Consider the following 17,656-nt stretch of genomic DNA (forward strand, 5'->3'; position numbering starts at 1 on the left):
AAACACTCCCTGTTTCCTTCCCTAGACAAGTGCAGTTAACAGTGGTAATCTTTCTTTCTCCATCTGACATTGGCAGCTACCTCCTTCCCCACCCTCTCCTTTCCCTGTCAGAGTGGACTAGGGTTCACTGTGCAACAAATGCCTGGACTACTCTAAAAAGATTGAGCCCCAGTGTTTTAAATAAGGGCTGGCCCACTTTCAGCAGCTGGGAGCTGCATGCCTCATTAGCTGTATCAGTAAGGTCTGCACACTGCACCTGGGCGAGCCACAGGCCCATGGGTCACACACATCATGATTGTCCCTGCTGCTTGCCTCTGTGGGTGCCTGCCCTACTACACCACTTGCTGACATGAGGATTCCCTCCCCCTGACTTCCCTTTCTTCCTGCTGCTATACCCTACTCCCTCACCATCCCAGATTCACCCTCTGGAGTCAATATCTTGAAAACTAGATAAATGAAGACCTTTTCAACCAGGAAAATTAAGTCCAGATCTTAGCTGATGATGAATTCTGTCAGGTCTAAGGTATTGAATCTCAACCTTTTTGTACTCAAGACACTTCTGAGAAAATGCCAACTCTTAGTTTTCACTTGTTTTTTAATGATAGAAAAATAATAGAGCAATTTTTCTGTTTCAGAGAACTCAGAAAGATCATAATAGGTCAGAATGTTTTTAACACTAGATTTCTATTTGAAGTCTCTGGGTTTATCTTGTGAATCATGATAGAGCAGTTGGGTATGCAAACACTGTGTGCCTCTGCCATCTCCAGCACCTTTGAAAAAATCTCAAGGCACCTCAGGGTACTGCGGCACCCTGATTGAGAATCGGTGGTCTAAGGACTGCTTTCAGAAGAACAGTACAGACAAAAATGGTCATAGAGTAAAATTCATCATAGAAATAAAAGTAAAGGCTATTTGGAATATTAGTATAGGCTACTGGGAATATTAATTTCATGTTTCAATTAAAATATATATGACCCCTACCTAGTATTATCCTGTTCCAGACGTTGTTTTCTCTTTCATTTTGCCTTGTTGCATGTGTTTGCAGAAATTCTTGTCTATTCTCTGTTCAGTCAGTAAATGATTCACTGGATTTTTTTTTGAAGGGAGGTATCCCTTACACCAGCGTTTCTCAACCTGTTGGTCACGAACCAAAAGTGGGTTGCAAGAATATATGGAAGAGTTGTAAGCAAACTTTAAGAATGGATCAATAAACTTTAACAATGGATTTTCATTTTAAAGGAGAAAAACATGGGAAACTGGCTTTTCCCTTGCAGGCTGGCAGTGTTCTCACCTGCAAGAGGCTGCCTGGGGCTCCACACACATTGGTTGGCGGGTGGGGCTAGGGGCAGAGAACAGTAGAACTGGAGTGAGGGGCACTGGGGCAAGACTAGCTATCAGTGTTTACAAATGGTTCATGGTACAAAAAAGGTTGAGAATATTCATGTCAAAATAATAGGTGGTGAGGAATTATTTGGATTTCATTCTTTCCAGGGAAAGGGAGCAATGAAAGAAGAAGGCATCCATTTGATGGAGTGTAGTGATTTATGAGGAGTGGGTCCATTTTTCCTTTTATTGCCTGCCAGAGCAAGTTTCTTGTGTGTAAGGGTCTTCCATAAATAAACTAGGAATAATACGATCAAATCAAACCAAGAGAGAGAATAAACTTTTCTTGTCCTGCCCTTCCTTGAAGGGAAGAAAGTATTTGTATAGGTAAATTTGAGTAGGAGTAAAAAAGGAACCCATTCCCCAAAGTATTCTCACTCATCTTAAGTTGATTTTACTGGCTAGTGATTAATCTCTTTGCATCTAGAAAACAATAAAATACCTAAAAACCCTTTTATGGAAGGATTTGAGATGTGATATAAGGCACAAACTTTTGCAATTTGGGGCAGTCTGTAATACATGCTATAGAAGACCTGGTGGTCTCAGTTGGTCTGCTGCTTCCTGGTGTTCCAACCCAGCCTGATTCACACCCTAGTATACTAGTGATTTCCCTACTGCACTTGTCACACCTTGATTTTATCTATCGTTTTGAAAAGCAGCCATCAGATCGCAGGAGAACTGCTCATCACAGGGCTCTTCTTTCTGGCCCAGCCAGTCTCTCTAAGGCTCCTTGCCTCCTAATCCAGTTTTTTTCATGGCTTCTTGCCTTCAATTAGCCTTCCACTAGACTGGCATGCCAAATCACAGTAGGCCAGAAAAATAAACAGCCCATATCAGGCCTAGGTAACCACCCAGCCTTATTCTGTTGCTAATGCTTTCCCTCTTGGCTTCATAAGAATCACACCATGTCCACGGGGCTGGGGTTCAACTCAAACCAACAAACTCAACTCTACACATCAACACAAACCAGCAAATCCAAAAGACAAAACATGTTCCTGGTAAGTGCTAATAATGACCTCCCTTCTCCTGCCCCTAATATTTATCTCATGTCTTGTGGCTGCTTCTTCCAAGAAAAATCATTTCCAAAATAAACATAACTGGAACAGGTCTCTCACAAGTGCTCTCTTTAATCATCAGTCTTGCATTCCTTCAGAAAGCTCTTTACTCCATGCTTGCCTGTGCCATACTGACTTGCTTTGCCCAAGAGCCAGGGACTCCAAGGACTGCCCCTTTCCCCTTCAACAATGGAATTAACCATGCCTTTCCACCTCTTCACTGTTATCAAGGGCCCTGTCAAAGATACCAAGGAGAGGGACCATAAATGCTGTGTTATACTGGTTCTCAGGTATTATTCATTTAATTTTGGACTTCCACCTTTAAAATGGAAAAAAGCTCCAGTGCTCCAGGACCCAACAAGTTCAAAACACGTACTTGAGTGAAGCAGTTCATAATATAATGCTAAATTGAACAACTAAAATAGTGTTGAAATTTTCTAGGCGAAGATTTTAAAGTGTCCAAACAAAATGTCAGGTCTTTATACTGTGATGATCTCAGTGGGTTCATGAAAAGGAAGTTTTTTTTTCCAACCTCACATTAAATACTTCTTGTAGGGAAGCTACCTTAAACCTAGATCTGTAAGAAGGAGTAGAACACAACCTTGGAATCTTTTTCTGGTATGTTACAGGACTTATCCCATTGAATCGTTGTGGCAAGAGCCTTGCTTTCTGTTCACTAAGTAGACCACTTATAAATGTGGTCTCCAATAATATACTGAAGTTTTGAGGTTTCCTTTTTCTCGCTCTCTTTTAGTATTGTACTTCTAACGAAGATGCAGTCTTTCTGGCTGTTATGGCATTCATTCCCCAAATAAATTCAAGGAATCTTATTCTTTCTGTTGAATATCAAAATTCAACTGGTAAGAGCTCTGAGAGGCTCATAGCAGAGAAGCCACATTTCCTGTAAAAAATATTGTTACTGGAGAGTAGCTGTTGGCTTTCTGGGAACATCTGGATGCAGCACTGAAAAATGTAAACAGGTCTTTAGAATGGATAAAGAAAAAAATTACTGTGACATAACTCTTCTATAACTCTTCTTAAAATTAAACTACAAGGGAGGCATGTAGAAAAATGCAGACAGAGTATAGATTTTGTAGAAATGATGATAACAGTTACTTTTCCAGAAGTAATAGCTGGGGTTAGATCATAGCCTTTTTACTTTAAATGTGTGTAAATGCCACCTTACAGCCCTTTGGTAATTCTGGCTGCTTGTGGATGTTACAAAAAAACCAAAACAAAACCAAGAAAACCCAAGAAACGGCACTTTGCTTTAAACTCAGCATGTTCCTGCCCTGAGCCCCATGTATGCCTAGAAGAGCCAGAGCCTTAGTTGGATCTGCCTTACCTGACATCTGTATAGATCTGGCGCTTTAGTGGTGCTTTTTTGGCACTTTTATCTAACAGCTGATTGAATCGGCTTTAGATAAGTGCCAAAAAGCACTGCTGAAGTGCTTGATCTAAACAGATGCTGCAGAGCTGGGTCGAAGTAATGTACTGCAGCTTCTGGTAAAACACGTCTTCTAATCTTTTTTTGTTAACACCTGCAAGCAGCCTCTGTGTTTTTGTACCATGATTCTGCTCAAAAAAAGGGGTGCAAATGAAATGCCTTCTGCTCCTCTTGCTCTTCAGTGAAGGATCCTATATTAACTTAGAGCTTGTCTAAATGGGAGAGTTGTTTGTTAGTTAAGATATGCATTTAGATTGATATATTTATACCGATCTAACACCTGTTGCAAAATAGTCTTAATCTGACATAAGAGTAGCGTTTTTGTTTTAATTTGTCTCTACTTGGAGGAGGATGCAAATTAATGCAAAAGGCCATTTGTATACCATGTTTCTGACTTGGGCAGAAGGGGGAGGGTGAAGGATTAGAATATCAGTATGTTTTGACCACTTGTGCTGGTGCTAGGACATAAAATATAGTAACCCTTGGACTATTCTAACTTGCCATATTTACCACAGGATCAAAGGAAAAAGAAGTGCCCAAAGGTGGTATGCAAGCACTTGGCGTTCCTTTCATGGCTCAGCTGTATTGATATTGGTAAACTGATTATAGGGGAAAATAAGTTTGTTTTTTATAAGTACGTTATTATTTTCCCCCTGAAATTCCCCATGTAGCCCCCTTTTTTCTTTTTGAAAATCATATTTGTGCATCCTGTTAGCTCATTGATGTGTTCTAAAGTTTATGACAGCTTTTAAGGGTGGGACTGTTTAAGAGATCCAGCAGAGTGGTACTAAAATTCTTTCTGATTTCTCAGTTAAGGATATAATGTGAGCTTGGGTATCTTTGAGTGGTTCCAGTAAAGGGATGCTTAACTTTTTTTAACAAGGATGAATGTCATACAATTTCTATGTTTAGTAATTTACTGAATTTTCTCTTGCTCGCTCAGATCACTGCTTTAGTAAAGTTTACTGCTGGGTAAAGATTTAGCTTTGTCTTTGGAGTTTCTTGTGGGAGGAAGTATTTAACTTTTGCAAGCATATGATCTGTTGGGAGGTACTTAAATAGAACACCCCAAAATCCCTGGAAAAATGGACCACATCTCTCTCCTAGCACCACCTGCCTAGGCTGCATTATAATTCACCAGTCCAAGTAGGTGATAGCCTTTATGTGCTGTCCATCACTCTACCCACTCTTTCTGCTGTTGGAGGTACCTTGTAAATAGTGTTGGATTCAGTCTTAATTACTTTCAGCTAAATGGGATCTGTTTGCTATGCTTTGTGTATCTTATGACACAGATTCTAGAAGGTCACACTTAAATATATTCTTAAACCTCATTGAATCAGGACCTAATCAAGGTCCAAACTAAAGTTTGAAGAAATATTTGTATTTTCACTTTCAGAGCAATATTAGTTGAATGATTTCAGAGTTAGCACATTTTAAATGCAGAACAGATATTTTCAGTGCGTTTCTCAGCTAAGAAGGAGAAACAAGGTTAATTTAAAATAATTCTTGTTGTAACTTACTGGTGTTATATATCTCACAGAATTTGTTGCAACAGGTTTAGAATCTGTGGTAATTTGTATGCAAGTCTTCTAGTAGCATGCTGAACTATTTCTGGAAGCAGAGTGTTTTGAGCTCAAGAAATGAATTTGGAAATGAATATTTAAATCACATGGAGTGTCTTGAGTTTAAATTAACCACAGTCAACATTTATTTAAAGCTTTGGAGAGTTATAAGGCTGGATTGAATGAAGTTGGTTATTAGTAACTTGCCTCACTTTGCTTTTTTTTTAAGACACTATTTGATAATCAGAACAATGCTTCAAAAAAAGAAGAATCAGAGAATATTAATAAAAATGATACTTCAAAGAAGATGTCTGTTGAGAGAGTTTACCAGAAAAAGACTCAACTTGAGCATATCCTTCTCCGTCCTGATACGTACATTGGTTCAGTGGAACCTTTAACTCAGGTAAGCGTCTCTTAAATTCACAGTTTACTTCAGTTTTCTTTTAAGAAAGAAATGATCACATTGACTAATAAACCCAAAAATCTAAGCTTCCTTTTTTTATTCTAGAATATACTAGCAGCTCTTGAAGTGGGTTTGTGTATGTGTGTATGTATGGAGGGAAATGATCAGAAGAAGACTTTTTGCTTGTTTTTTCAAATAAAGTAGTAGTTGGTTGCCTTGGAAATAGTATATAACAAGAGAATTGTAAAGCTGAGGTCCACATACTGAAGTTTTTAAAAAAATTGTTTTTAAGTGCTAACTGCTCCATATTAAGTAACGGGTGAACTTGTCTTTAGCTGGGGCATAGGAAAAAAGTTCCCAGCCGGCAGTTTAAAGCATTCAAGGTATCAGAAAGAGAAGCCTGCTGGTTAAAAAAACTTATGTGCCCAGAGTTCTTGCTGTCAGGAAGCTGTGGAGTTTCATCATGGAGCTTCTCTAAGCTTAGCTGTAATATATACTTTTTAAAAAGAAATATGATTTTTCATCATGTTTCTATTTCTCCATGTTTCGTTGCATAATAGCAGCATTATGCTTGGGAGAAGGACTTCCCTTGAGCAAGGAGTAAATCTGGGAAAGACTATAGCAGCAGCAGTGGCTTACCCATTACTGCGGATTGGATCAGCCTGAGCTAGTGATAAGAGCTATCATTCTGCACTCATGACTAGTAGAGCTAGCAGCTCTTTTCAGCCTGATTGTCGGGTGCAAGGAGGAGAATTTCAGCTTTTTTGTCATCTCCTGACAGGTGAATACAGAGCCAAGCTCTGCCTACTGTGCATCTCCTGAAATAGCATGCAGGCTAACACTGGAACTGAGGTTATTCCATAGAGAAGAAAATGTACCTATTTTTTGGAACTCTTCATGCGATGGTGGTGGTAGATTCCTTCTGACAAGTGCCCCAGGAAGGGCCTTAAAAATTATGTCCACTACTACCACATTTGCAAGCCATGCTTTCTGTGGAGGAAACAGGAAAAAAAAAGGTAGTCAGGAGCAAAACAGAGTTCTTTCACTCAACTCTGAAATATGAATGAATTTGCTATGTAAATGTGCTTTTTAACTTGTAGAAGGGTCAGCCCTCCACTTTTTACCCTGAGAAACACCTCTCTTCTCTCACAGTCTATGATAATCCATCTGAAAAGGTTTGTAAAAGTGTTAAATTGTGTAGTTACATAGGGTTTCAAATTAGTCAATTGTCCTGGAGATTTCCTTTAAAAAAAACCCAACAATAATAATTTTGCTCATATTCGGTTCAATATTAAGAAGCATATGAAATTTTATAAAGATGAGAGAAGCAGCCCCTTTCTTCCCCAGAGGATTCTTAACCAGCTTCTTCTATAGCCATACTGACTTGGGGAGCTCCAGCTGCTTGTTCGTTCATGGGAAATCATAGAGTTGGTGAATCTGATTCAGTTACACTGAATATTGATCTCAGTCCCTAGATCTGGGAAAATTTGTCTCATACAATAAACTGTAGAGCAGTGATTTCCAACTAAGGTGCCATAAGAACTTTTTAATAAGGTTAACCTTTTAATAATATTAATACTGTTAGGTGTGCAAATATGTACATGTAATTTGCAAGATAGGAATCCACAGTGTCCAAAACGTTCTGACCTGTTGTTGTCTTTCTGAGTTCTTTGCAACAGAATTGCTTTATCGTTTTCCATAGTAAGAGGGAAAGGTTAGTGCTGGCATTTTCCAAGTGGTGTCTTTAGTCCAAGAGTTTGAGAACCACTGTTCTTGAGCAAGGGCAAGCAACCTTTTTTGGCTATGGGCTGCATAAGGGCCATATGGAATGGGCTCTAGAACCCCACTGCAGCTGGGGCTTGTCCCAGTAGCAGCATGGGTAAAGCACCCACAGTCAGTGTGTCCCTGTAGTTGAACATTGCTGAAGCCTCATATTGCAGGCAAGCTTCAATGGTTCTGCCAGCTGTAGTTTGCTGACTCCTGCTGTAGAGAAAACTGTGAACACGATGTTGATGTTCAGAAAAAATAGCATTGTTATGGCTGCCATTAAGTTATACCAAATATAACAGGGCAAATCATTCAATCATTTCTCTTTGATATCTCTTATATATAATTTAATTTGTGTTCCTGTTTATTTGTACTGTGGTAGCCCTTTTAAACCCCGGATGATCTGGGGACTCCACTGTATTAAGGGACTGTACAAACCTGTTTGAGATGGTCAGTGCCCCAGATAGTTTACAAAGAAAGCGTACAAGACAATCATAGGGTCAGAAGTCGAGGGAAAAAAGCTCAGAGGCCTTAATGATGCATCTCATATACAGGAGGTCAGTGACAAATCCAGAAATGCAGTTTAGTTTCTTAAGTCTCAGTCCCATGCTCAACTACTGGACTTGATTCTCTTTTCTCCACATAAGTCAAAATTATTCCCAATACTGGAAAATTTTAATGGCAGGAGATGGAGTGGGAATTCATAAGAACTTTGTGGAAAGAAACACGTAAAATTCTCTCAAATGTGGATTTAGAGCTTTTTCAGTAAACCTGAAGGATTCTAGGACATCTGCATTCTTGATACAGATGCCCTTAGTTTTCAGTGTAGCCTTTTTTGTTTTGTTTTGTTTTGTTTTTGCATCCAAAAGAGAAACAGCCTAGGGAATATATGAAGAATTTACCCTTTTTTTAGGGAATCGCTACTTGGAGGCCCCTTTTAAGTTCTGATTCTGGAAAAATCCATAAAATAGTCTTCCAATCTTAACATATATCTATGTCCATCCAGAATGTTGGAAGAAATTCTGAGCCACAACTGCAATCTCCCAAGACTTTTATTCCACAGGAGATAGCTTTACCAAACATCAGTTTTTAAAACTATTCCATAAGGAACTTAGCTCATCAGTGGAATCTTGATTATTCAGGAACCTGCTTTCCTTAGAGCAGGGGTGTCCAGCTTGTAGCACAGGTGCCACGAAGTGGCACAGGCAGCTTCTGTGTGTGGCACGCAGCAGATTGGGGAGAGGTCAGGCAGCACAATGGCAAGCAGAGCACTGGATCAGGCAGAGAGCACAGAACAGTAAGCATAAAGCTGAGCAGCAGATTCAGTAGGAGAAAGGGATTGGAGTGGCACTTGAAAGTTGTAGGACTAATGTGTTGGACACCTGCCAAAAATACTGACCCCCATTACCTTAGAGGAAGGTTAACATTTTATTTTGGTTCTGGACTGATTGGTATGTTTAATTCACACAGCTTTATTGTAAACCAATACATAAGCCATCTGTTTCTGGTGGACATTGTTTAAACAAATTTAATGCTCAGATCTGCAAAGACCTACCAGGAGGCATACTTATGGATCTTAACTTTTATCGAATGGATGGTCTCCATTATCAGCTGTACATTTGGACTTTCCATGAAGCTGCCAGATATGTTTGTCTTGTGCCAGTACTTTTAACTTGTATGTGACAAAATATAAGGCCATTTCAAAGGTCTTGCTCTTAATCCCTTAAGTATTCTCTATTTATCCAACATAAAGATCAGTGCCTGTTCTAATGCAGTTCTGGAAGAGGAGGTACTAAAGCAAGTTTTCTTGCATGCTTTTGATAATTCATTTGGGGAGAATGATGATTATTAGTGCAAGCATTTATAGATGAGAAGTATTTTCAAGGTTTCATATTGCTTAGGACCTTTAAACTCAATAAGGAAATGAAGAGTCATCTTGAGCTGAGTTATGTAGTCCTCTTTTCATATTTGCGAAGTCTCACTTATGAACGCAGATACTACTACCATAGCAGTATTATATGTAAACTGACAGGAATGTGCACTTATGACTTTGTTTCACAGAAAGCATTATTTTGCTCTTTCATGGATAGAAAAATCTCTTTTCAGCTGAGGCAATATGCGTCACAAGAACATCTAATGCACAAGTGGATGGTTTGTATTAGGTACTTTATGCTAAGTAAGAGTTGAATTTGAAATGAAATAACTTCTTACTATCTCAGGCAAAGCCCATCTGACTGTGGACTTGTTTACTTCCAAAGGGAACTAGGAGATACTTCATCAGACAAAACAATAAAGGGCTTGAGCTTATCCTAGGAAAGACCAAAAAGAACTTGTTCTCCTCTGCTATTAATGCTGATTCTGAAAACAATTTTTAAAACCAGCCTTAACACTCAAACTATCCCTGTTATTTTTGAGGTAACTGAGGTTCAAAAATGGTCACTATATTATGACATTAGATGATTCTATCTTCCATATTTAGATCTGTTCCAGGGTTATGTTTTTATGACAACCCAGAAAACTACACGGAGATTTTTGGAAAAGGAATGAAATAAATTGACTAAGGCAGTGGTTCTCAACCTGTTTGCCATAGTGGGCTCCACGTGCAGCTCTCAATGTGTTACGTGGGCTGCACCCACACAACTTCCTGCATGGGAACCGTTTAATGATGTCACGTGGGCCGTAGCAGTGTGCTGGTTGGGCTACATGCAACCCAGGGGGTGAGAACTACTGAGGCATACTTTATCTAAGTGCCAAGTAGTCTCTTAATGTATATGGAAGAGGTGTAGCTACAACAGCATGCTTCAAGTGGTGGTGTGAATAAAATACTCACACAAATCAAAACAACAAGCATTTCTTACCCTACAGTTCCTTTAAGACTGCCTCTTCATAGACACAAAATTAAATTTGTCAACCTTTCCTTAACAGAATTATAGTTCACTTAACTAGACTAGCATCAATTTTGTGAGCAGAGAGATCCCACTCGGATCTAGGTTCTGTTGCAGTAGATACTATTGAAACTTGCATGCAATGGCTTTTTTCTGAAAATCTTAGTAAAGGAGAGACAGATGGTGGGAATAGCATGTATAAACAGAGTTATGATAGTAAGGCTTGTATTAAAAACCAACATGAGTAATTACTATGGAAAAGAGGAATTACTGGGACCAAGGGATTGTGCAAAATAGAGTAAAGGTAGAAGGAATGTTGAGTGGTGAGGGAAGTTGTAGATGTGGATAATAGACCTATCTTTGGGAGAATGTTTGTGAGAATAGGTGAAAGAGTAACATTCATTCTGAATTGATCCTTTTGTCATGTGCTATATAATTGGATCATGCCCCACAAATAGGTCCTTGGGGAAGAGAGTCCTGTTAGTAGTGTGTGAGCAGCTTAATTCTTCTTTCAAAGTTGTTGTTAATAATAATATTGTCATATCCAAGTTGTCTTCTTTTCTCTGGTATCCAAATACAATATTCCAAATCCAGCTATCAAGTTTGGAAACAGGATTGGAAGGGGAGAAAGAGAAAGATCTTACTTGTTCTGTCTACTCTGAATCTGACGTTCCCTCTTACTGTTGTCCAAATAGTATGTATAATATATAGATGGGTAGCCCTGTCTTTCTTTTCCCCTTTTTTTCTGCAGGTACTTGTGTCTATTTATATATCTTTCCTTATACATTAAGTATACACGTTTGTCTATTGTGAATTAATTAATTTGGTATTTAAATTGCCTGTTAATATTGGTACAGGTTTGGGAATAATACCCTTTCAGAATAACACCACCTGAAGCTTCCTGGAATGGATAAGGCTTAATCCTGAGCTGAAGTACCTGGACACACATTCAATTAGTGGCATGATAAGAATGAGTCACAAAGTTGTTATAAATTTTTTTGTGGAATAATTTTGTGTCTTATTGCTTGTTTTATTATGCTATTCATTGATTAATGTGTAGTTGGGTCATGATTAACTGCCTAATCCCGCCTAAAGTGTAATATGTAGAGGGGGTGTCTGTATGTAGCATAGTTCTACCTATGAGTTGAACATAAAAGGGGAAGATGATAGTAATAGTCTCCAAACATGAAAACTGGAAAAGAAATTAAGCAACACAAGATTTTCTTTTACTCTTAAATTCTATGATTCTTTGAACTCAAAACTACCAGACTTCCCAGTTTTAGTATAACAAGGCTGTTTTTTATGGGGTTCTTTTTTTTTGTGAAAAATGTAACTCAGAGTACCTCTTGGTTTCTGTGACCAAAAAAGGGACCTTGAAATGAACCTATTCAGTAAATGAGAACAAAATTTGTCCTAAGTCTGCCTCCTCTTTATGGTTGATTCTGTACCAGATTTCTTGGAATATAAAACACATTTATAAACCAACTCTTGACTGAAAATAAATAAAAACTTTTATGCACCATAGAGAATTGTGTCTTAATTGTTTTGGGTTTTTTTCTTAAATTGAGATTTAGGTAATTTGTGGATGTCTTATACTCATAGGAAAATGACGCTAGGCTAGTACATACATCAGTGCAGAAAGCAGTGTTTAGTACACAAGGGAACTTTAGGATTTGTCATAAAGAAGCAAACTTGTGTTGTTAACTAGAAAAAAGTGCGGTATTACTGTATTTTTTACATCTAAGATGGCTTCGGATTTTAAGACAACCCCCAATAATTTGATTCTGTATCTGGAAAGTTTATAAGTTTGTTATCATTTTCCATGTCTAGAACCTATTTAATGCTGGGTCATCTTAAATTTGTAACCTCCACTGCTGCAGTGGGGCTGGCAATTGGGGAGTCAAATGCCCCTCCCATTTTACTGCCTGCCCTTCACACACTTACCCTCCATATCAGCTCCAGCCCTGCTTCAGGCATTTGGGGCAGGGCCAGGTCTTGTGCTGGGGCTGCTGCACTGATGCCTGACCAGCTGGTAGCTGGAAGACCAAAGCCATGACAAGAGGGGAGGTGGTAGTGAGTCTGGGAGGCAGGCAGGGGCTGCAGAGGCTGCAGCGGGCAGCTGGTAGATGGGTGGGGAGGCAGTACAACTGTGGCTCCCAGCCCAGGTTTGGGCTGGCGGCACAGCAGCTACCTGACCTCCCCACTAATACTCAAATCCAAGGCAAAGGGCTTTCCCCCACAATGTTGATTTTGCTGGGGTGGGGATGGGACCTATTATAGGTTTGAGTAAATATAGTAATAGGAGGAAAAGATAAAAACGTGTTGCTGTGGGAGACTACTAGCTTCTCAGCATGTGTTGGCATTTTTTAGTACTGTTACTGAAATGTGGCTCTAGGATTTCCTATTTATTCTGCCCCATTGATTTCCTCATTAAAGTTGCCTAGTTTCCAAGTCAAAGTCTGTTGTTTTTGACAGCTGGGTAAATAAAGTGGAATCTGAAGATCAGGCTGGTTGGGGTTTTTTGGGTTCTCTCATTCTTTACAATAAAGTTTCTGAAGTTGTTACTTCCATTGATGATGTATGAGCCAAATTCATTATCCTATGGTTGTATTAACTCTGCAAATAGTAATAAAAGTAGAAAATATTAAAATTTTATTGTTTGGCAAATAATACCTCTGAATGCACACAAAGAGCAGAGATACATAGTAAGAAGATAGTGTGAATGTGTATGTATATGATTATATAATCAGTCTCACACTCGCACACATGCGCGCACACATTTGTGTATGTAGATGTGTGGGGGTGTGTAAACTTCATTTACAATCAAGCTTTATACACATGTTACAATTTTTAGACACTATTATAAATGACTCTAAATTAGATTTTTAGACACTATTATACCTAATCTCTTGTGCATCGTGTGCTTTAGGTCTGGCTCCAGTACATTCCCTCTTTTTCAATCATCCCCAGTTTGCTTGCTGTGTTGGACTAACAGAAGGAGTAACTTGTGATGCTTCTGTAATGAGGGAATTTTCATTTAGCCAGTTGCCAGTTGTATACTGCCAGGTAGCATACAGGGGACAGAGCAATGTCCCTATAACTGTAATGTAAAGCAGGTAGGAAGAATCTACATTAATGACACTTTTGTCAGGACTAGATTTATCTAGAGAATATGGTGAGGAACAATTACTAGCATTGAATGTATATTCATACGTGCAGTTACTGCTCCCTGCCCTTTTTACTTGGAAGGGCTGGCTAGTTGGTTAAATATCAAATCAGATGTATGGCAAAGAGCTGAAAATATAATTTTAATATTCTTGAAATGTGAAGTAATCCAAATTATAAAAAAATGAACATTTCCTTTTAAAACAAAGACAATAAATATTTTTATTTTATTTTGTTTATGTATAGTTAATGTGGGTTTATGATGAAGATGTAGGAATGAATTGCAGAGACGTTACCTTTGTCCCAGGCTTATACAAGATCTTTGATGAAATTCTTGGTAAGTATTTTTAACAATAAACTTCTTAGAGCTATGCAGCACACTTCATCCTGAAACTTTTCAAGGCACTTCGCAAATCAAATTGATATGGAATCTGCATATAGAGATCATTTGATCCAATACTAAAATGAGATCTAGGAAGTTGACTGCACATCAGCAATGCTGAACAGTTATGAAGAAAAGAAATGATGTCCAGCTAAAACTGCATTTTAAGAAGGCAGAACATAAATAACCAAGTTAGATTTTTGTTGCTGGACACTAGAATCTCTTACTATGGGATTCTGTAACTGACAAAAGCGTCAGGACTTCTGCTTTGCATCTCTTGAAAGAAGAAATCTGTAGCAGCCTTGCATAGCTAAAGTGATTGTGGGAAATTGGTTTGACATTGAGTCTAAAAAGAGTACCATCTGCTGAATAAGCAACACCATCTCCTACACCATAAAAGATGGTGATGATAATAGCTAGCACTGTTCGTTTGTAGATCTTAAAATACTGTACAAAGGAGGTAAGTATCTTATCACCCCATTTTAAAGTTGGAGAAACTTTCCTTTCCAAGTACTGGATGCAGTGTAACCTTATTCAGCCTTTGAAGTCTGGCTTGGTAACAGGCACAGAAATTGCAGGCTTTGAGCAGCAGAACTGCACGATTTCCCTATACAGGGTACTGTGGACTCTGCTGAGGCATTGGCTTAGTAGTGTTAATCTTTTTGGTGAATAGATTCCTGGCAGATTTTAAGATTTTGTGGGTTGGCAGTGTTACTTCAGCTTGCTATGTCTAAAATTTTGGCACCATTGGAATCACTGAGATTTTGTTATTAACTTCAGTGGAACTAGAATTTCATTTAATTTTTAAAGCTGTGCTGACAGCATTGGTAAAATATAAAGAATTAAAGAAAAGGATAGCACTTTCTTTTCTAGTCAAAACTGAACTTAATACACTTGGGGAAGGGAAGAAATTTTACTTTCCAATTTCTAAATGAGCAGTGCCAGAATGAGCAATTAGTATCACTTCATTAGTCCTTTCATTGATGGAATTTACAGGTTCTAGGAATGATTGACTTCCAGTTTGCCCCATTCAGAAGGGGACTGCCTAACTCATATTCATAAGAGGGGGAGGAGTTAGTACCACCTAATCACCTGTGACCTCCCTATAGATCCCTAGCAAGTGCTTCATAGTCCATGGTTTTGAGAACTACTGGCCTATATGGTAATACAGTGAACACTGCAGTTCTTCTAATTGTGCATGCTTTTTAATTAAGCTTCTCCTTACTTGACCATCTTTTAATAAGAACATTTTAAGACTCGTCCGATTTTTATTTTTTTTACGTTGCATTATGTGCACTATTAATTTTCTATCTTTAAATGCGTCTTATTTTCTCAGATTTTTTTTGATCTTTCTGCTCTTGGGGTATGTACTGTAATCCATATCTTGTCTGATGAAAATTACTTTGAAAATTACTGTAATGTGTTTTCATGCTTAATGGCCACCCAAGAGTTTCTGATTTTTCTGTTGCTTTGTACCTAATATAAATTGAAATATTCTATAATTTCTTGGCCTAACTAAGTTCTTTGTAGCCTGGCTTTTATAGTTATTGTGAATTTATACAGTTTGAAATCAATCATGCCAGCCCTTTTTAGATAAGCATTGCTTGTGCTGAAATCCTTAGGGCTGACATAAAATGGAGACTAACAGTGAGCATTCTAGGAGGGGTTCTGAGAGGTGAATGAATTTGGTGATGCACACTGTATACTAAGCTTTTTTTAACTCATATTTTTATTATTATTATTATTGGCTGAAAGGAACTTCAGAACAAGAAAAACTGGATTTCCCTCCATTGTATTCAAATACATATAGGGAAGCAGTAATTTAATATAAATGATGTAATTTTATCTTTGTTCCATGAAGATTTATTGTAGAACAAAATTTAAAATGCACAACACATTGACATGAATGTGTCTGCTGTGTATACAATAGTAACTAGTTGTTGCCGCTTAAGCTCTTTGGGATTGGGATCATCTCTTTTTAAGTGCGTTTGTACAGTGCCTACCTATCACAGTGGGGCTTGGTTCCTGTTTAGGTGCTACCATAATACAAATACTAAATAATAATAATAATGATGATAGCAGCCAGTAACATCTGATGAATTTTAACTTGTATTTAGCTTTAGGAATCTGAAGATGTTATCTAAGAAATGGATCCTAAAAGTAATAGTTGAAGGATGAAAAGATGTAATAATAAAATTTGTGAATGGTTCTATAGAGATGTAGAAGGGCAATAAGGAAGGTTAAAGTGTGCATTATGTTAGAATCCATTATGAAACGGACTCCTGAAGTGCGTTTATTGTTTAAAAACTGGTATTTACAATCTGATTGATTTATTTTGTAGCTAGAAGACCTAAATCTAAAAAGACTGAGGGAATAAAATGATATTCTTCAGATTCTTAGAGAGCCTTCTGATACGTTTGTTTACTGTTTTTATTAAGAGATAAAATGTTAAAGGGGGAAATCTCAATGAAACATTTTATATGTTGTAACCTGTTATACAAAGTATGAGAGAGAGAGGATGTGTGATATTTAATTTGCGAACAAAATAAATGTTTATTTTTTGCTCCTAAAAAGTATTAATTTGTTTTATAGTAAATGCTGCTGACAATAAACAGAGGGACAAGAATATGACCTGTATTAAAATATCCATTGATCCGTAAGTAAAAGAACCTTTTATCCAGCATTTTCTACCTGGCAAATGGGAGTTTAAACTTTTTGTAAAAGAGTGTATTCAGTGAAACTGACTGTAATCTCTTCCTCCACCCTGTATTTCTCTGTCCCCCATCCTTTGTTTGAAAGCATTTTAGCTTTATGCTGAAAGAAGGAAGATTATTCTGAAATGATGAACAGTAGTTATCACCACTTTAAATTGTAAGGAGCTTCCTTTCCTGATCTGCCCTTTAACAGCTTTGTGTATGAAGATTTAAATAAAACTATAAAGGATCTAAACATTGAAAACTTGATCAACTTGGCAAAATAAAACTGTTACAAGCCATCAGTAGAGGTCGTGAATAGGATTTAAATGCTGAACTTGAACTCTGTAACACTCTTCTACCTCTAGAACTATGGGAATAAATACTTTAGGAGGCAGTAAAATAATGCAGGATATATTAAGCTGCTACTGGTGTGTAGGGAGTTACACATATGCAGGAGTGTATCAACCATTTTGTAGATAGCATAGCCAAAGAAAAAAAGAGGGGATGAGGTTTCAATTAATAATAAAAGGTTTTGGAGGGCACAAAATTATTAACAGTTATTTTGATAATAACTCATGGTTTTTCAGTTCCTACTGCAGTGCATGTTTAATTGGGCCAGAATTTGTTTTGATTTGGGGTGAAAGGATAAGGATCAGGATGATACAGTTTTTCATCTAGCACAAAATGCAAGTCACAAGATTTCTTTTCTCTTTTTCTTTCTTTTTTGTTTTCTGTTAAATAACAAAGAGTTCTAGACAACTGTAACATTTTGTTAAGCACATGAAAGAAATGTTTCCATGCTAAATTGATAGAAGCAGGCCAGTAAATGCAATAACAATGGCTTGAAATTGTATATTCCAGACCAGGGGTATCAAACTCATTTGAGACACCAGGACTGTATAAGAACAACG

The 17,656-nt window shown here is 37.8% G+C and overlaps 1 protein-coding gene across 5 annotated transcripts in view; it reads left to right on the forward strand.

The window, feature by feature from the left end:
* Nucleotides 1-17,656, forward strand: part of TOP2B (DNA topoisomerase II beta) — an 86,951-nt gene that overhangs the window by 16,079 nt on the left and 53,216 nt on the right. For 4 of the 5 annotated variants that reach the window (XM_090046509.1, XM_090046507.1, XM_090046508.1 and 1 more), the window contains 3 exons: nt 5,677-5,850; nt 13,914-14,004; nt 16,642-16,705. In XM_090046509.1, coding sequence (XP_089902635.1) covers nt 5,677-5,850; nt 13,914-14,004; nt 16,642-16,705 — 329 coding nt within the window. Of the gene's footprint in view, nt 1-5,676; nt 5,851-13,913; nt 14,005-16,641; nt 16,706-17,656 lie in introns of those variants that run through there. The other variant, XM_090046512.1, reaches the window with a different exon arrangement.

The sequence above is a fragment of the Crocodylus siamensis genome, chromosome 5 (assembly GCF_052110815.1).
Source record: "Crocodylus siamensis isolate JL-2025a chromosome 5, ASM5211081v1, whole genome shotgun sequence".
Lineage (NCBI taxonomy): Eukaryota > Metazoa > Chordata > Crocodylia > Crocodylidae > Crocodylus > Crocodylus siamensis.